We start from the raw sequence: 18,856 nt of genomic DNA, 5'->3' as shown, positions 1-18,856 counted from the left end.
ATGTAATTATCTCTCTCTCTGAATGTTATTTAGACACAGTTGCGTGTTGTCTAGACAGATGCTAGGTTTCATGTTTACCCTGTATCCTAGTTTCTTGAAGCACTCCATTTTTCTCTTTGCACTTTACTTATGTGACCATTCACCCTGTCGTTTGTTGACTAGGGTCTGGAGAAGAGTGTTTGCTAAATGCCTAAATTGTAAATTGTCTTTTTCAACCCAGGAAACGAAGACGCAGTGTCTCAGGCTGGCTACTAAAGGTGAGAAAATAAATCCTCCAGTCTGTTCTGAATCACACATTTCAGATCCTTTTTTTTTTTACTTTCCGCCACTATTGCTGAGTCACAATGAAAAAAAAATCTGTTCTACAAAAAGGTTGACACACCTTTCATGTCGCCACCCCCGCACACTGTTTATTTGTTATTTTTTTTATCATTGTTACCCCGGGTTAGCCTTGCTTATCTTATCTTATGTGACGACTGTCTAATGAATGTGTTTTCTCCTGCTGTGTCCCTGATGGCTGGTCATTAATCTGTGTTTTTCCTGAAGCGTCCTGTCCTTAGAATGTCTGTCAGGAGTGATGTCACAGATCATTTGGAGACAGAATTATTTGAATATTCAGTTCACCGCCTCATCCCTCTTCATGTGTGTGTGTGCGTGTGAATACACATGCACGCGTTTATGTTTGTTACAGAGACAACTTAATTTCTGTATTATGCATGATAGACATTGTTTGTGTGTACATGGCACACACTGTGCAGTCTAGGGAGACAGTATGTGTGTGGGGCTGTCTAAATGTCATGTTTTTACTAGCTGCCATATGCTAGTAGATTATCAGGCTGACTCTAAGAGGTCAAAGTGTAATCCCTAGACAGACACACACACACACACACACACACACACACACACACACACACACACACACACACACACACACACACACACACACACACACACACACACACACACACCACACACTGTATAGTAGAGGGCTTTATAAAAATCAACGGATGAACTTGAGGGCACTACCAAGATGCTTTCATTGGAACCATTATCCTTTTGGCCATTTGGCTGTTAATACACAATACATAGGATGCTTAGAGATAACCGTAGAATGGTGAACAGGTTTACAGCCCATTTATAATAATATCCTATCCACAGTATTTTGTCTGATAATGCAGAATTAAAACAGAATCGCTATTTTTGGTATAGTTGTACATCTGCTCTGGATTTCCCATCTAATCACAGCTTTAACATTCACTGGAAGCTGTGGTTATTGGAGCAGGTGGGTACTTACTGTAGCCAGCCAGTAGGAAAGACTTGTCTGTGGGTTTTTCTAGCCCCAGGAGATGTTGGGATGTTGGCCCGACTGAAGCCTCGGGAGATGTTGGCCTTGACTGAAGCTAACAGAGCCTGGAGGGGATTTCCTCTAATCGAAGTGGAGGATACATTAATGGATAGAGGGGTCAGCCGGGGTCAGCCATGTCTTTGGTGGCAGTAGTGGGTTAAGCGCTTGGTGGTCTTATTAGGTCATTTGCATCATAGTGCCCTGCAAATGCCTCAGGGAGCGTCTGTGTGTTTGTACTGACCTGGATAATTTTTAATAGACATTAAGGGCTGCTCCAGTCATTAACCACATGAACCCATGGCGTCCCTATTCTTGGCTTGTCATAATGAGGCGAGCATTCGGCGAAAATAGCAGATCAACAAACTTGTAAATTGGATATTTTCGGCCAAGATATTTGGTTAGAGGGGGGAAAAGAGGGGGGGGGGGCAAGTACAGACGCCTGGGGGACCCCGGTCATTGAAGTATAATATGTTTTTAAAACCCTATATTATAGGGTTGTAAGTGGAGATCAGGCTCCTCTGGTGTTTTGTTTTGTTTTGTTTTGTCATCTGTATGTGAAGTCAAACATTTCCCTTGTCTGAGAGCAGTATAATAACTTTGTGCAAGAGGAATACATGATTTGGTTCTCTTGCAAACACACAAACATAATAAAAAACAGGCCACCACCAGTGCCGAATAATCAGATGTCTGGAAAAGAAATGTAACACATTTCAACATTAAAGCCTGATTTATACTTGGCATACGCACACTTGGCATGTCACACACCCAAAATGGCATATCTACAAGCTCACAACTCGCCACACTGTGACACTTTGTGCTTGTAGATTGGCTGTTTTCAGGGCTCATGCAAAAAACAAAAAATGCATTGTTGAAGGAGAGTAGGAGACTGAAGTCAGTTTTAAGCAAAATAATTACCGCTTTTTAACAGTGTATATGACTAGCCTTATATAGTCATAACAATGATAATAGTATGTCTAGCTTTTGCACATAATATTTAGTCTATGCGATGCACATGGGCCAAATATCTGCCTGTAGCCTATAATATTACCCAAGCTCTTTAAAAGTAGACTTCCACAGTTTGATAATAATCTTTAATGAATAATAACACATTTGGTTTCCCCGTTTTATTTGATCTGCTTTAGAGCCGTCCGAAAAGTGAATTCTCCAAAATGGAATGGCAGTGGATTTTGATAGGCAAAGATGTCTGGGAGACTTGGAATAGGCTTAGTGTGGCCCATAAATGCTAGAAAGTCAGGATAGCTTTGCACTGCTTTTACATAATGACGTATGTAGGCTTTAGTCTAGTCCTGCAGTCACAGAAGCACTGTTTCATTGGCTTTAGAACGGCAGCTTTAAATCTTAAAATATCAAGACGGAGATGTAGAGAGATTGCGATTATCTTGTATTTAGCATTAGAGACAGATTATTTTTGATAGATGTGTTACATCAATGTCATGAGTGGTTGTGTGTTTTTTTTTATGTTGGATTATGATAATACATTCTGATGTTGTTGGTGTTGCCACAGAATGAACTCTTCTTGCTCTTATGAGATTAGATTTGTGAGGACTAGGGTTTAGGGCCGTGAAAACAGATGCCTCTGTGTCATACATCACACACAGTAAAATGATCAATGTTGATTTATCCATTTGTAACTCAAAAGAGTGTACAAATGGAACCAAACGGACCCTTACCCATTTGGTTCTATTTGTGCACTCAGAGTTAAATTATCACTGAGGGTTTTATTGTGTAAGGTGCACACTGCTCCTACAGTAGAACTCCCTGAACCTTTGTCAGGATGACTCCTGCCTCTGTACTGTATATTTTCTGTTGTCGTGCTAGCTAAGCGCATTTTTAGACAAGCTACTGTTAAGTTATGGATAGGATCAACCCCTTTCATCTACAAGCCGTTATTAGTCTGCTGTGGCTCAAATAGCTATAGATTTTCTTTCACCAGAGAATTTAACATCGAGTTAAACCTCAGTGTCCTGTGCTGTTATTTATTCAACCATAGCATGCACAGCTGATTGGATATTTATGTCAAACTTACTGGTAAACCGTGAGGTTTGCATTGTCAGTCTGTGCCTGACAAAACGCAAAACATAAAACTTTCAAGTCTCGAAACTGATTTTTTTTAAAACAGGAGCTGTGTCAGAGCAGAGATCACTTGACCGTCCATTTACTGATCATTACCCGTAATTTGATGCCTTTAGAGATAATCTATAATTGATTTTTTTTTTGTAAAACACCAGCGCTCGGGTAGTGCAAGGGTCAAGTTTCATGTCTTCCACCACGGAGACTGTGGGCTCGAATCGTCCACGGTGCCTCATGCTTGGCCGTGCTCGTGGGAGGGAGAGACTGACGGGGAGGGCGATCTGTCGCTGCACCAGTTACTCCTACGGGTTAGGCAGGGCGCCTGTCAGCAGGGGATGTTGGACTGGGGGAGTAGGGTGTTCCCTCGCCCACGCTATGTCCTCCTGGTGAAACTCCTCGCTGGCAGGTGAACCAGTAGGCGGAAAAAAAGCCCTGACAAGATTACACACACACACAAGTGTGTGGGGAATTCAGGAATTGGCATATCGAAAAATAATTAGCTACTGTAAAAAAGAAAAAAAAAAAGAAAAGTCTCCAAAACACCCAACATAATTCTGGAGGCGATAGAGTGGCATGCCATGCTGGTGGGAGCTGACATTGTAAAGTAGTGCCACGATTATTTAAATGCCCGTTGGATAACGACAAAGGGCATGTTAGCCTAATGATAATGTTTGTGTGGCAGTACCATGTTTCCAGACAGTCCAATGGAGGCATGTAGAGGAATCCTCCAGGGATGTGAGTGTCTGGGAGCTTTAGGGCTGGTTGAGTAGGGTGAGCGCTCCTGGGGAGAAGCTGCTGAGGTAGAGTTGTTCTTAAATGGACCGGGACCGTCTCCCGGGAGAGGGCTTTCTGAAACAGATGGCTGCCTGGGCGGGCAGGGACAATGGCGGTCTTCCCTGGCCTTTTCTTCACCCTGGTCCCATGCAGCTCCTTGACAGAGGGCAAGCTGACAGCCAATGACCCAGTCAGCAGTGCAGATAATGTTCTATACTGTACTGTACTACAGCTTGTCCTTGGAGCAAGAGGCAGTAAAGAAAAACCACACTGTGATGGAGGGGGAATATGAGGATGCTTTTTTGTGTGTGTTTTTTTTTTTTTACTTTTTATTTGTTATTGTTATGATGTCATGTTGAACTTCTGCTGCAGGAAGAACGCCCCCTTTTGGGCTTTCTTGATTATGCAGATGATGCTGGTTCGTTTGATATTGAAGGATTCGGGCATACAAGATTGCCAGTGAACTTCAGCCTACTGCACAGTCTGGTTCATACACATCCATTACGCAGATTCATTAGCATGCAGCTGTTTTGCACGTAGACTCAGGGATTGGATTAATGGCACGGTCAAGTAAACTACCAGGGACATATTATTCTCTTTTTGAGTGCACACTCCTGCTTCTAGCAGGTAACTTTAACACTGACTGTACTGATACCAAAATGCACGGCCAGAAATACCTTTTCTTCTGCTTCCAATGTTCGGCAAACAACAGCTCTCAGGAAAAGAAATCAGTAATACAATGAAGGTATAGATTACAAGTGACAAACGACACTTTACACAATTACCTTGCACATTTCCCAGCTTTTCACGCTCTCTGCATGAGTAAGATTTTGACATCCTGCTGAGACACCACTTATCTGTGATTTGTTGTAGCAATTTTCAACAGAAGCCCCCTTAAATAACCTCCCTATGCTTATCGCCCATGTAGCTTTGATATTAACGGTTTAGGCCTACTGAAGAGTGAACATTGAAAGAATGATAACGCTGGATTTGTAGGAATATTTTATTTCCACTCGTGGCCACTTTATCTCCCAGCCAAACCAACTGCGTAAAAGAAGGAATGCAAAAATACTGCTGCCAAGTGGCTGATAGCGAGTGATTACAACTGTGGCAGTGAGCGAAATCGCAGGACCGATGACATTTTTTATCCGTTTTTCTTCCTGCGTGCCACTAACTTTGCCACATATATATGCATTTATTTGCCGGGTTCAAATTAATTCTATTATCATCATGACAATAATGTCCAATGTTTTTTTTACCAGGTGCTACAGAGGAGCCGGAGGTCATTCCAGACCCTGCCAAACAGACTGACCGGGTGGTGAAGATCGCTGGCATCAGTGCTGGAGTACTGGTCTTTATATTGCTGGTGTTGGTAGCCATCCTGCTGGTTAAAAAGAGGTGAGTGATTGCCCGTGCCCAGTAAAAAGCCTTTTATTGCCCGCTGAGTGCCAACGCATTCATACACAACAAATGCACACAAAAAAAACACATGCACATCCAAAGTCATGTTCTTGTTGTGTGTTCAGTGCTGTAGTACTGTAGCTTCACCATCCATCCACCATAAATGTTGATCTCCCTTCAGAACCTACTTATTCACTTCCTGAAGTTTTCATTTATTTATTTATTTTCATGTTAAAGGCACAACATGGCAAACGCTGTGTTAATGTATAAGATGACCAAAGTTAGACACTGTGCATTTTGTTTTGTTTTCATTTTCTTTAGTATGAGATCTGATCAGTTGCAATCTGGTGACGTGCTCACTAGCAGTAGTAACAGGAATTTATCTGGGCATAAGACTTTTGTGATGACAAACACAGATCTTTTAGAGTCAAATCGTTTGCTTCACATCTGGCGAGGCAGGCTTCACATGCTGGAGTTGGTCTTGGTACTGTATATGAACACGCAGTTCAATGATGTTTTACACTGGCACAGGGCTCCACCATGTGGCCACTTACCACATCTACAATTTGTCTGACACTGTCGCACGTTCTTCCACCATACAATGTAAAATCCATAAAGATCAATTTTTAAGATTAAGTTAAATTAACATTCAGGATTTTACATAGGAGCTGTATTTATTCCAGAACAATACAGGTGATTTCCACTGCAACGTTTCACAGATTACACAGAACCGTGGCATTCATTGAGGAGATCAGAGAGCGTGTTTCAGGCGGCCGTAGCTGAGTGGGTAGATAGGCCGCCTGGGAATTAGGCGGTAGCCGGTTCGACCCCCGGCTCGCCCAGTATATATGTTGAACTGTGCTTGGGCAAAACACTTTAGCCCTTACAGATCTGCATCTTTGCACTCATCAGAGCCATCTGAGCAGCCATCAGCTGGGTGGTGCTATAAAATGAATTTCCTCTTTCTCTGGGACCATAAAATACTCCTTTTCCCCTGTGTCCCAGTGATTGGTGAGACTAGTGTTCATATTAAACTAGAGGGATGGTGGGCAGGTAAATAGTTGGAATATGTAGTTGAATATGTAGTTGAAGTCATTCTTCAGTTCTGACCATCACAGTTTTTAGTAAACATTGGAAGAGGGCAAGAGGCCCTAGATATGGTGAACAGGCTTTGTGGCCTTCCCCAGGTTTAGCCTAACCCTCCAGTGAACCAACATTTAACCACTTAAACCCATACTCTGTTGAGCCCCAGGTCCATGGCCTTCTACTTTTTCCCTCTATACAAAATCTACAAGCTCGAGATACGATTTGAGCTTATAGGTCTGCTGTTTTTGCTCAATGTTCCAGAATAGGGGACACTAGGGTTCATGTGGTTACAATCCAGGTCTAAACCTCCAGTGAAACAGCATTTAATGGCTTCAAACTAAAACTAATAGCAACAAGTCATCAGTGTTTTGAACAGCTCCATTCTGCAGCTGTCGATCCTCAGCTCCGTGACCTTCTGTTTGTCACAGTCTGTACACACAATGGCAGTCTGACATTCTGATTCAGATTTGAAAATTGATTAAATTTGTTCAAATCATCTGTATCTTGCACCAACACTGAGTTCTCATAATGTAGGCACGCAATGTATCTGAATTTCAAGATGGTATTGTCCCCCGAAATAAACTTTATACCAGTGAAGGTTTTATCACCATACTTTTTCTACTGTATTTAGCCTTGTTGAGTGTAGCTATTTTACAATGCATTATTAGCCAATATACTTACTCACTGACGTAGTAAAAAATATCAAATATGTGTATATATTTTTAATCGTTGATGCTCAGCGCTATGTAGGACATTAACAGCATAAGAGGAGGACTCTTTGAACCGTCACTTTCAGCAGTTGTGCATTTCTATGAGTAGCATGAAATAGACAAGATGAATTATCACAACTGGTGCTGAGTGTTCATGTTCCAAGTCTGTTCATCTTCGCACACGTGTCTGTGTGGTTGCGCTGTCGGCAACTATGTGATGATAATGAATAGGGCCATTGTTCCTCCCTATGCGACCTTTCAATTAGACCGCGGTGATCAGAGTCAGGTTCTCTCATTAGAAAGACTGTAATTAGGAATTCATTGCCCCCTGAGTCACACACCAGCATGTGTCATCCACTTGTCTCATCAAGGGTCCTGGAGAAATCTTTTGTTCGCTGCGATTGACAGCTGACACCCCATAACCACATGAACCCCAGCTTCCCTATACTGGGGTATGCCATAATAGGGAAATATTCAAAGAAAATAGCCAACCATTTGGCAAAAATAGTCAAAAATCCTGCAAAAGCAAACGTGTTGCGAACCATTGAATGTTTAACATCTCCTATACGCATAGCTGTGAATGGAAAAACCAGCCACTTCTCAGATGATGAATTTGCGGCGGTACTGTAGGAGGTTTCAGCAGGACAGTGATGACAAGAACGTCACCGGAAGGGGGTCAGAGCACGCACCCAAGACCGCTGTCTCCCAATTACAGCCAATCACGGTCAATCTCAGTCAATTATACCTAATTAGAATCCTATTAAGTCCTGACGGCAGAGACCTGTGGTCACAAGGCAACTGTCATGTACTGACTGGTTCCTTCCTGACCCCACACACCTCTAAATTTTATTCCAGCTCTTATAATGAATTCTAACAATGGAACATGCCTGTTTCTCAGTGTGCAAGTATGCGCCACTTCATTTTAACGTCTGCTAAAGGGAAAGCACTCCCATTTTTAATATTATGATGGCTCGCTTTCTTTTTTCATAGTTAATTGAACAGCGATGACAGAACCCATTTTACCCTGTTTCCACGCATGGCTCTGCTGTCAAACGGCTCATTTAGCCAGCCCGTGACACGATAAAGTATATAGTGTTGGAAATGTTACCAAGTAAATACTGCCATGATTGGCATCTCTCAGACATTTCTAATTGCATCTACCAATTTTAGAGTTCAGATGACCTGGTCATCTCAGATCAGGTGCACGCATGATTTTTAAAGGATAACGTGTGAAAGGAATAAGAAATCAGTCGTTGTTTACATTAAGTTATGAGAACTGACTTGAGTTATGACAATTGTGTAGGCTGGTTTATGAGAACATAATAACTTTTGTTTAACTTATGATAACTGCATCCAGTCACGAAACATACGTAATTGTACAGAAGCAGAAAATGTTCCACTTGTGATTAATTTTAATACGAGTTTGATTTAGTTTCTGACATGTTGAATACATATTTAGGTTGACACAATTTATTTAAGTTGTTTTTTTTTCTTCCTTTTTCCTTTTTACATTCATAGTTTTAACAGCAACAATTTCCATTGTGAATTCAGCTGTCACAATGGATTGGATTTAGATGTGCCACTGAGCATTCTGGAAAAATATCTAAATTTGTAATATTACATTTACTGTAAATCATCACGCATCATGAGGTTGTTTTATTTTCTGTGAAGTGTTCTGGGGAGATCAATCTTCATTTTCATTGAACTTTTACAACTTAAGACAACAATACTGCATCTTTAAAATGGTGGGGACATGATGACATCACAATGACATCATGCTTGTTTTACAGGAAGTGAGCTGCCTGCTGTCTTAAAGGGACAGATTTGTGTTTGTTGCCACAGAATGTTTACTGGCTATAGGGATGATGACACACGATTGGCTGATCGTGGCTAAATCTCTAAATTGGGCCTTCTAGTTAAAAGGCAGCTTTAAATGCATGGATATTCTTCAAAAGATCAAATAAAATTGCAAGTTAAAGAAAGTAATAATACTAATGTTAGTGAAAGACTTGGATGTTTAAAGTTAATGTAATGAAAGCTTTTTGTTATTTTACGAATACTAATCATCATAGTTGTATATATGTATATGTATTCATATACATATATTACTTTATTAAACTCACATTATGAGTTTGGTTATGGTAGTATTTATTTAACTTGAATATAATCTAGAAATGGCCAATAAATTAATAATAATAATAATAATATCAATAATGTTAATGTTAATAACCCCCCTGCATGAACGTCAAATTGTAGCCATGGAAATCAATCAGGATTTTATTTTATCATTTATGTTTCTGTTGTTGCTGGTCGGGACAGGACAAGGCCTGTCCCAATTTGCATATTCATGACCCTTGTGTCTCATTCTTTGCCTTCTGATTGGCTCACAACCCCAGGAGGACCTACTATTCATACTCTTATTACCTGTAAGTAAACAATCAACAATCAGCTCACCCGGCTGCTGTTATCTTATTGGGCGAATTAGTGGCTAGTTGTTTTCTTTTTTTTCTCCTTCTTTTTTTTTTTTAAAGATGCAGTATACTTTTTTCAAGACAAACACATTTTCAACTCTGATCAACCAACCAACCAACCTGCCAAAGCCATCCTCATTGACACCTAGCCAGGGCTGGGGTTAGTTCACTTTCATTTCAAACTGTTTAGGATTCCTTTCTTTAAAAGTGCATTGCAAGCGTTTCTTATTGAAATATCGACATACGTTTGTGCCATGTCATATTATCCAACCTGTTAAGGAGGAACAATTACCATTGAGTTCTAAATCGTTAAAAGGGAGAGAAAACATTTATAAATAAAATAAAAAAAGAACGTCATTGTCTCTTTAAACTGCTCAAGCGTTTGAATTGAAAGTGAATGGACACCAGTCCTGGTGTCCTCTACATGCTCCAAAGTTGCTCCTCTGAAGTAGTGAGAGGCCGATACAGGCTAGAGTTGGCCGTAGGGAGCCACAGCAGGCAAACACGGCCCCCAACAGGCCAAAGTGGGACGTAACCGGCCTGAGCGTGTTATTTGAAAAAAGAATGCTGCACTTGTGATCTGTAGCTCTTTGTGTGCATGTAGTCATGTGATCATCCATCCGCCCATCAACTCACAGGTACCATGGTGACTTACTGTACATGCTCGGTGTCTCTCTCCTATTGGTGGATCTGGTTCCTGTATGGGGGCACGTGGCTTCAGGTTTTGTTGTTGGGATAGTTCGTTTAGATCACTGGTTCTCAACGTCTGCGTTCGGCGGCCACCAGCGGTCCAAATGGACCCTTTTACGGGTCTGTCACTAAGAGAGTGTACAATGGGTTGCCGCTGGGACCCCAATCTGCGCTATAAAATCCACAGTGTTAATTTAACTCTTGAGACTGAACAAATGGGACCAAATTGGAGCCGTTGGAGTCCATTCGGTTCCCCTGATGGTCCCTGAACTTGACGTTGAGAAACGGTGATTTAGATGGCTCTTCTGTGGGGGTGTAGACAATTTCCCAGGTCTCTGCTCAACACACACGTGCACACACTGTGCTACATGTACCTCTTCAGTAGATGAAGCTGTGTTTCTACCGTGTGTGTGTGTGTGTGTGTGTGTACGTACGTGTGAATGTGTGTGTGTGCGCACACGCACGTGCGTGCGTGTGGTCTTCAAGGTGAAGATGGTGTGTTTTGGGGTCAAGAGGTAAAACAAAACCATAGCATGCTCTTGTCTGTTGGGACACAATCAGAGCCGTATATTTGATCAGTTTGGCAACTATCTAAATAGAAGGAGGACTGTCAATAAATCCTCAGTGAAATCACTGTACTGTATGATGATGTATGATGAGGTCCATCTGTGACCATTTTTGCATCCCTATTAGAAAACCTTTGGGTAAAGCTTATGTCAATAGCAATATTTTGTTATATGATACACTGGAATTTGGTGCAAATGTAGTCTGCAATACATGAAATATTCATTTGATAGGTAAGATTATAATTGTAAGACAGATTCATACATCCAGCCCCAATTTAGTTTTGATAAATCTTTGGGATGCCAAATGCCATAGGGGCAAGCAGCTCCTTTTGAGCAGGTGTGGTGATCATTCACTATTAAAGATGTTGACCTAACTGATGTATATTTATTGCTCTTGATCCAGCTACAGTTCCTGCATGGCCCGTCATGCTTGAAGTTTGAAGTCCTCTAGATAACTCTCCCGGGAACTTCCTGACTGCTCATTCTCAAAGTGTTCATCATGATGCTACTTGAAAGGAGACAATGACCTTTTGAGTTTTTTAATCTTATGTTTCTACAAGAGGTCTACAGGTCACACTGTGGATTAGCTCCAATCGGAACCTCTCCCTCCGCCGTACAGCTTCGAGATGAGGTTCCTCGTTTGTCGGTGCCGTTTGAGCGAAAATTATCCGCACATTTTCCACTTTACATGTTTCTTACCCCTTTCTGCACATCGTATCCACAAAGTAAAGGTTTTCTGAAATGCTCTCAGATGTTTGAAATTTTAACGTACAATAAAATCTATCCAACGAGTTGAAAAAAGCGTTTAAATCGCTTCTCTCCTCAGCCGGTTCCATAATATTATGCATTAGAAGATGCAATTCAACATTTGACCAGTAGGGGAATCAGTAATGTTATCTCTACGGGCGCAACTTCCGGGTATGTCTTAAAAACATTTAGGAGCTTTACAGCGCTTTTTTCAACTCGTTGGATAGATTTTATTGTACGTTAAAATTTCAAACATCTGAGAGCATTTCAGAAAACCTTTACTTTTTGGATACGATGTGCAGAAAGGGGTAAGAAACATGTAAAGTGGAAAATGTGCGAGATTTTTTCGCTCAAACGGCACCGGGCCACGTAGGACCTCATCTCGGAGCTACATAGCGGAGGGAGAGGTTCTAAATGGGGCTAACTGTGGATGAAAAAGGTGTCTTCATTGACTGCACTTGCTCGCATTGGTAGCATTCTTGATGGAAACCTTTGGCTTTAAGGTAGAATGCTTACGTTAATAAAGCAAAATTACACTTTGGTAGCGGTTTGGGTTGTGTAGTTAGTTGCCTTGCAATGATGTAACTCCAAATATTGGTGAGATATCTTCAATGGGAATTTGGATTTTTTTTTTAAGATAAAAAAGAACTGGGTTTGGATTTTGTGATGTTATACATTGGTAGAATCGGTTGTTAGCATTTGCTTGTGTTCTAAATGCATGAATTTGACACCTGTTTCATTGTGCATTGTAACTCAATGGAGAGATTATTCAGGATGGTCAGTTTTCAATCAACCGAGCAACTGTTGAAGATATCTCGCCAATATTGGAAGTAATAGCAAGTTAAATGCACAACCGAAACCTCTACCAAAGTGGAATTTTGATTTAAGCTGGTAGCTAACTGAGGAAGGATAAGATTATTTTCCACAGTTTGACAGCTGCCTCTGAGGAAAAATAATTAACTATATAAAATAATTTAAATGTCAAATATCCAGGTATCCCTTACAATAGATACCCTTCTTCTCCCAAACAATATCCCCAAATCCTGCACTACATATGACTGTGTTGATGTCATAATCTTAGGCCCTATAATACCTCTCATACATCGGTAACACCTGTATGCTGCTACAGTTGGGAAATGGTTCCGTTTAGTCAACTGCCGATCAAAAGTGAGTCCCGTAATATCTTTCTGTTTTCTCTGGGATTTCCCCCCATAATCACGGTGAGATGAAAACCTCATAATCACAATTATACATACCATACCTACTGGAATTCAAGAGTCTACAAAATATTGGTTGGTTTTCATTCCTAACCATTTGACCGTGTGGAGGTTTTCTTCTAATAGCAGCTCTATGGTACCATGGATGATAACATGCTTTCCCTGTTCTACTAGTAATAGGTACTTCACCCTGCTCTCTTGGCTATTGGTTGCTATTTGTTCCTTGGTTGCTACGCAGTGTTACCTCAGTGTTAATTTATCCATTTGTCACTCTGAGGGTGTACAAATGTAGGGTCCATTTGGTTACATTTGTACATGCTCAGAATTAACCACTTAAACCCTATTATACTGTGTTGACCGGAGTCCCCCAGGGCTTTATAGCTCCTTTTTTCCCCCTCTACACCAAATGACTTCGCTGAAAATAGCTCATCTACAAGCTGACGATGCGTCGCCAGCTTTTAGATCTGCAATTTTTGACAAATGTTCGCCCACAGAATAGGGACGCAAGGGTTCAAGTGGTTGAATTAACGTTGAGGAATTGCTGTGTATTTATCCTTCTGCTCCTATGGTTGAACCTAATAAGTGTTGGCTATCCTCTCTCTCTCCCTCTTTTTGTCGGGGATCAGTAGCCTGCAGACCCCACCGTATGTCAAGTTTGTTTTCCCCCAAGCCAATGCTTGTAGGCAATTCAAAACTAGGCTCTTCTGTTACGGTGAACTGTGGGCTGTGGTTTGCAGGCTGGGTGATGCACTCAAGTGTGTGTGGTGTACTGTATTGTGTGTGTGTGTGTGTTATTGTGTAACTGTGTGTCTGTTTGCCCCTGACAGGAAACTGGCAAAGAAGCGCAAAGACGCCATCGGAACCACGCGGCAGGAGATGACTCACATGGTGAACGCCATGGATCGTAGCTATGCTGAACAGAGCACGCTCCATGGAGAGGACCCCATGGCCGTGACCTTTATGGACTCTCACAACTACAACACAAACACAAACAGATGTACGTTTTTTTTGCTTTGTTTTTTATGCATAATATACACACTTGCAAAAAATGCAACTTTATTATTTTCACTTACTCTGCAAACGGTACTCTGTGATTTAATGAATGAATGAATTAATTAATTAATTTGATTTATTTATTCATTTATGTCTGCATGCAGCATGTCTTAAGTCTAAACGCTCAGTTTTTCCTACAACAATGAATCTATTCTGAATCTAATTTATTCTATTCTAACATCTTAAAATGACTAAAATTTCTAGGACTGAGTTTTCATTTCTATTCTCCATTTACTGTCTTCTCCACTGAGACAAAGTTGACCTGTAACAGTTTTTCTCTTGAAAATCAGTTATTTCTAGCGAGCAACACTGCTGTGCGACGAAGTCTAATGCTTAAATTATAAACTGTCTTACAACTAAGTATAAATCAGGCTTATGTCAAGGCTTAAGAGTCTACATACAGAGGACCTAGATATTGGCATCTGGCATTTGGAATTAATGTTCTGTCAGAGGCAGCTGGTTGTGTCCTGTTGCTGAACTATTCGCCTGCCGGGTTGAAGTATGTGTGAAACAAGTCAGAAGCTGTGCGCTATTTCTCAACCATCTTCCTAGTTTTTCCCGCAGTTGAACAAACACTGCCTAGAGTACTGTTCCTCACCCTGTTTCTTCCAACAGTGCCCAACGATCCTCTGGTGCCTACAGCTGTGCTAGGTGAGACCACTGGCATGGTTAGACATGTCAACCCACCACTCTGACCATACTGTAGCTATCACCACCAACCACCCCCATTACAGCCTAAAGCCTTTGTGCTTGTAGTGCTGCCATCCGTATGTGCATGTGTGCATGTGTGCATACGTGCGCGCATGTGTGTGTGTGTGTGTCAGTGCCCACGTCTGTCATCCCCTTTCATTGTTGTTGTTACATAGGCCTCCCATATTGCCCTGTGTCCATAGCCCCTCTGTCTTGTGTGTTTGCGTGAATTGGATTATGCACACACTCCTCAGCAGTTTCAGCAGGTGCTACCATAGGTAGAAAGTCGGGAGCTGACCTGGTGGCTATTAATATGTGATAAAAACAAACAATAGAAAAACAACAGAAAAGGCTTTTTGGGCTGCTTGCTGGTTATACCACAAACAGACAGCAGTTATTCCTTTTAGCGATATCAAATTATATATCAGTGGAGAGATAAATGTCAAAGTCAACACATCTAACATCTGGACAGGATTTTGCAAATATATATATATGACAAATATCAGAATAATGTCCGGTGCCTGTTTTCCACAGAGTTAAATCCCCAGAACCATACAGTACTGTGTTCTCATTCTCTTTTAGAGTCTGCATAAAAGGCATATGTCACATTGTGAAACAGCAATTTTAGGCAAAAACCCAGCATCATTGAGGAGGACGTACTGCCCTGCATCTGTGTGTTTGGCTCTAGTGCCTTGTTTGTGTGCACTGAGCCTAGAAGCCCATGTGTTTTCATAGAACTTATCCTCATTCCCTGGACATGTTGAGCGGTGGTAGCCCAAGCCTGAGAGGCAGAATTTTATAAAAATGGTAGTGCTGCCAAGCTGAATGCAACTCCAACTCCACTGGTGAACAGTACAAAGTGTTTACTCCCAGCTTCAGTGTAGTGCTGTGTGACACTGCGGCATACATTTTTCTCCACAATGTTCTAATGCTTAATATACGCTTTCATCTCGTTGCGAATCTTTGGCTTAACGTGCCCTTAGGGCCAGGGTACCCCACCCACGCATACACAGCCTACTCCTCCAAAATTGAGTTAATTAACACCCTGTTCCCCTGGTCTCTAATAGGAAGTGAAGGCTGCAGTAACAATCTGTCTCAGCCAATCATATCATAGATCGGAAGGAAGCATCAGGAAGGAGTGAATTAAGAAGCAATGTCTGGTCAAGTTTATTGCTAATTGACCTGACAAGGGCTTAACGAACCCTCAACAGTCCTTAACGAGCCTAAACGTCCTCAGAGCAGATAAAAGCATCATTTGAAAGAGAATAACAGTGTCATTTAATAAACAGTGTTGAACATGCAATCAGTCGGTTGTGATTAAGGCACCAAATTATCTATTAGTCAGCCTGTCTGTATGTACAGTATTAATGTTGTTTCACATTAGCGCACACAGCACATGGATGATCCATTGCTACTGGTCTCTGTCCATTTGAGCCATTAGGAATCCAATAAAATTCACAAATGATTAAATCACACTTGGGTTATTACTGTATAATTCCTCTAGGGATGTTTTTTCCCCCAACTTCATCACCTTGATCACACCTCACAGTGATTTCTGAGCATTTGATATGTGACAGCTAAATATTCAGCTCAAACTCTGAAATAAAATGGATGGTTTCAATGCCTACATCAAGGCTGAAGTGGCAGGTCCTAACCACTAGAGGGCTGAGGTTTCCCAATGAGTACTACAGACAAACTAATCATCATTGACAGTTAGCTTAGAGGTAAAGGTTTTATTTGGTTGCTCCCCTTGAGGAATTGGAAGCCATGTAGGGTAATCATATTTATTTGATAGATCGACAGGCTCTTACATCAAACTCCTACATAACTTTGTTAGGTAGGAGATTATAGCTTATATAACTTTGTTATTTTAGAAGTTAAATGTTACATCACTCCCCATGTTTGTGTCACGTTTGTCACCACTGGCCAACGGCGCTGTTGTTGTTGTTGTTTTTGTTCATGCTGGTCGCGATGGCCAACACTCACCTGTTGTGATGTCAACTGTGTGTGGATCCCACTTGTAGTAGCAAATAGTCAAACTAATTGTGTGTTCATGTGAGTCTCACTAATCACACTAACTTAGTTGAACTAAACCCCTGTTCTTCTCTCCTACTGCTGCTCTGACCTGTACTGTAGTTCCTATCACTGGTGAGTATAGATGGAGGAACCAGACTGTCTGATGGCTGGTTTAGTATCAAGCATAATGTTTATTTTGGGAAAAACTGGCATGATGTGGCCATCATATCATGACAGTTTGTGTGTCTCCAGCCAGGTAGTTACATCCGCTAACCATGACTTTCTGTAGATGTTACATAAAAAAATCAAGTCACTTATGAAGCACATTTAAAAACAAACATTGCTGACCAAAGTGCAGCATATTATTAAATATAAGAGTTAGCGTTCCTATTCTGGGTGTGTCATAATAGGCAAAACATTCGGCAAAAATCGCAGATCTACAAGCTCACAACACGTCGCATTGCGACGTGCTGTGAAGCTAGATTTGTTCTGCAAAGAGATTTGGTTTAGAGGGGGAAAAGGAGGGGACCAAGTATAGACCTCAGGGGGACCCCGGTCGACGAAGTATATAGGGTTTAAGTGGGCCTGAGTGAATTACTGACCGGTTCCTGGTTCTGACTGGTTTCCTGCAGATGAGAACCACACTGCCTCTGCTGCGGAGAACAGCAGGCTGCTGGATGTTCCTCGGTACCACTGTGAAGGAACCGAGTCTCCCTACCAGACCGGACAGCTCCACCCTGCCATCCGAGTGGCCGACCTCCTGCAGCACATCAACCTGATGAAGACCTCCGACAGCTACGGCTTCAAGGAGGAGTACGAGGTCAGACGTTGTTAGGATTGGAGACACCGCTTGTCATGTTTACACCACAATGCAATGCTTAATTAAATGTTAAATCTCCCCCCTTTTCTGGGTGTCAACTGACCTTGAAACAGTTTCTGCCTACAAGCAATGCTAAGGAGTACAATGGAAGAGAACAGACGAGGAGTAGATAATTTGTGGCTTCATGAAGTGCATTCATCATGACGCCATTTCTGTTGCAGAGTTTCTTTGAAGGCCAGTCGGCCTCCTGGGATGTGGCCAAGAAGGAAGGGAACCGCACCAAGAACCGCTATGGCAACATCATAGCATGTAAGAGCCTTAAAACACTCAGATATCAATGCCGTAGCTCCAACAAGGCAACCTAGAGGTGTGCGTAGTTAGTTGAGTGAGAGGCTGGCTTTCAGCTCAAGTTTGTTTTGACATTTTTAAGCACCCTCTTGTGGACAAACAGCCCTAGATATTACCCTAGTTTCACATTTGCGCTTAGAATGGCTCAACTAATAAAAACCCAGACATTGCCATGTGAGCACCTGAAAGTATTGACTCTAACCTCAACAGAATCACACCAACGTCCACCAAGGTAAAATCATCATGGCCTTATAACATTACCCCAAGCATTAGATCTGCTGAATGGGATAACCATAGCCCAGTTCTTATGATCAATAGCTAAATCTCTTAATCAAACTATTGGAGCCCTGTCACTAAACAACTCTCTCTCTCTCTCTCTCTCTCTCTCTCTCTCTCTCTCTCTCTTCCTCTGGCCATCTCCCATGACTTTCCCCCCTCCCTGTGTCTCTCTTGTCTCCCTCCCTCCGCTCTCTCTCTAGATGACCACTCGAGGGTTATCCTCCAGCCAATCGAAGATGACCCCTCGTCCGACTACATCAACGCCAACTACATCGATGTAAGTGGAAACGCATCGAACGCTACTATTGGCTCCCAACGAAACCAACGAAACCACACCCCCTCGCTCGTATGTCAGGCCTCTATACCTTTATCGCGTCAATCAGTCCATCATCTGTCACCCTGCACACTGTTTTCTTCGCCGCACTCCATTCCTCCATTCATCCAGCCTGTCATTCTTCCATGTCTGACAATTACACAACAGTTCAGCTGTTTACTGTATCTATCTATCCCAACCATTTATCTCAGAAATACAAGTAACATTGTTATAATACA

The 18,856-nt window shown here is 41.8% G+C and overlaps 1 protein-coding gene across 4 annotated transcripts in view; it reads left to right on the top strand.

Annotated features, from left to right (window-relative positions):
* Positions 1–18,856, top strand: part of ptprk (protein tyrosine phosphatase receptor type K) — a 133,996-nt gene that overhangs the window by 101,860 nt on the left and 13,280 nt on the right. The window contains exons 18-25 of one of the 4 annotated variants that reach the window (XM_080453629.1): positions 221–257; positions 5,473–5,608; positions 9,804–9,833; positions 13,926–14,095; positions 14,767–14,802; positions 17,490–17,677; positions 17,899–17,986; positions 18,505–18,581. In XM_080453629.1, coding sequence (XP_080309755.1) covers positions 221–257; positions 5,473–5,608; positions 9,804–9,833; positions 13,926–14,095; positions 14,767–14,802; positions 17,490–17,677; positions 17,899–17,986; positions 18,505–18,581 — 762 coding nt within the window. The remainder of the gene's footprint in view (positions 1–220; positions 258–5,472; positions 5,609–9,803; positions 9,834–13,925; positions 14,096–14,766; positions 14,803–17,489; positions 17,678–17,898; positions 17,987–18,504; positions 18,582–18,856) is intronic. The other 3 variants (XM_080453630.1, XM_080453631.1, XM_080453632.1) reach the window with 3 other exon arrangements.

The sequence above is a fragment of the Gymnoscopelus braueri genome (genome assembly GCF_963280865.1).
Source record: "Gymnoscopelus braueri genome assembly, chromosome: 16".
NCBI classification, from domain to species: Eukaryota; Metazoa; Chordata; class Actinopteri; order Myctophiformes; family Myctophidae; genus Gymnoscopelus; species Gymnoscopelus braueri.
Note: the sequence above shows the minus strand (reverse complement) of the source record. Positions and strands in the feature narration are given on the sequence as shown.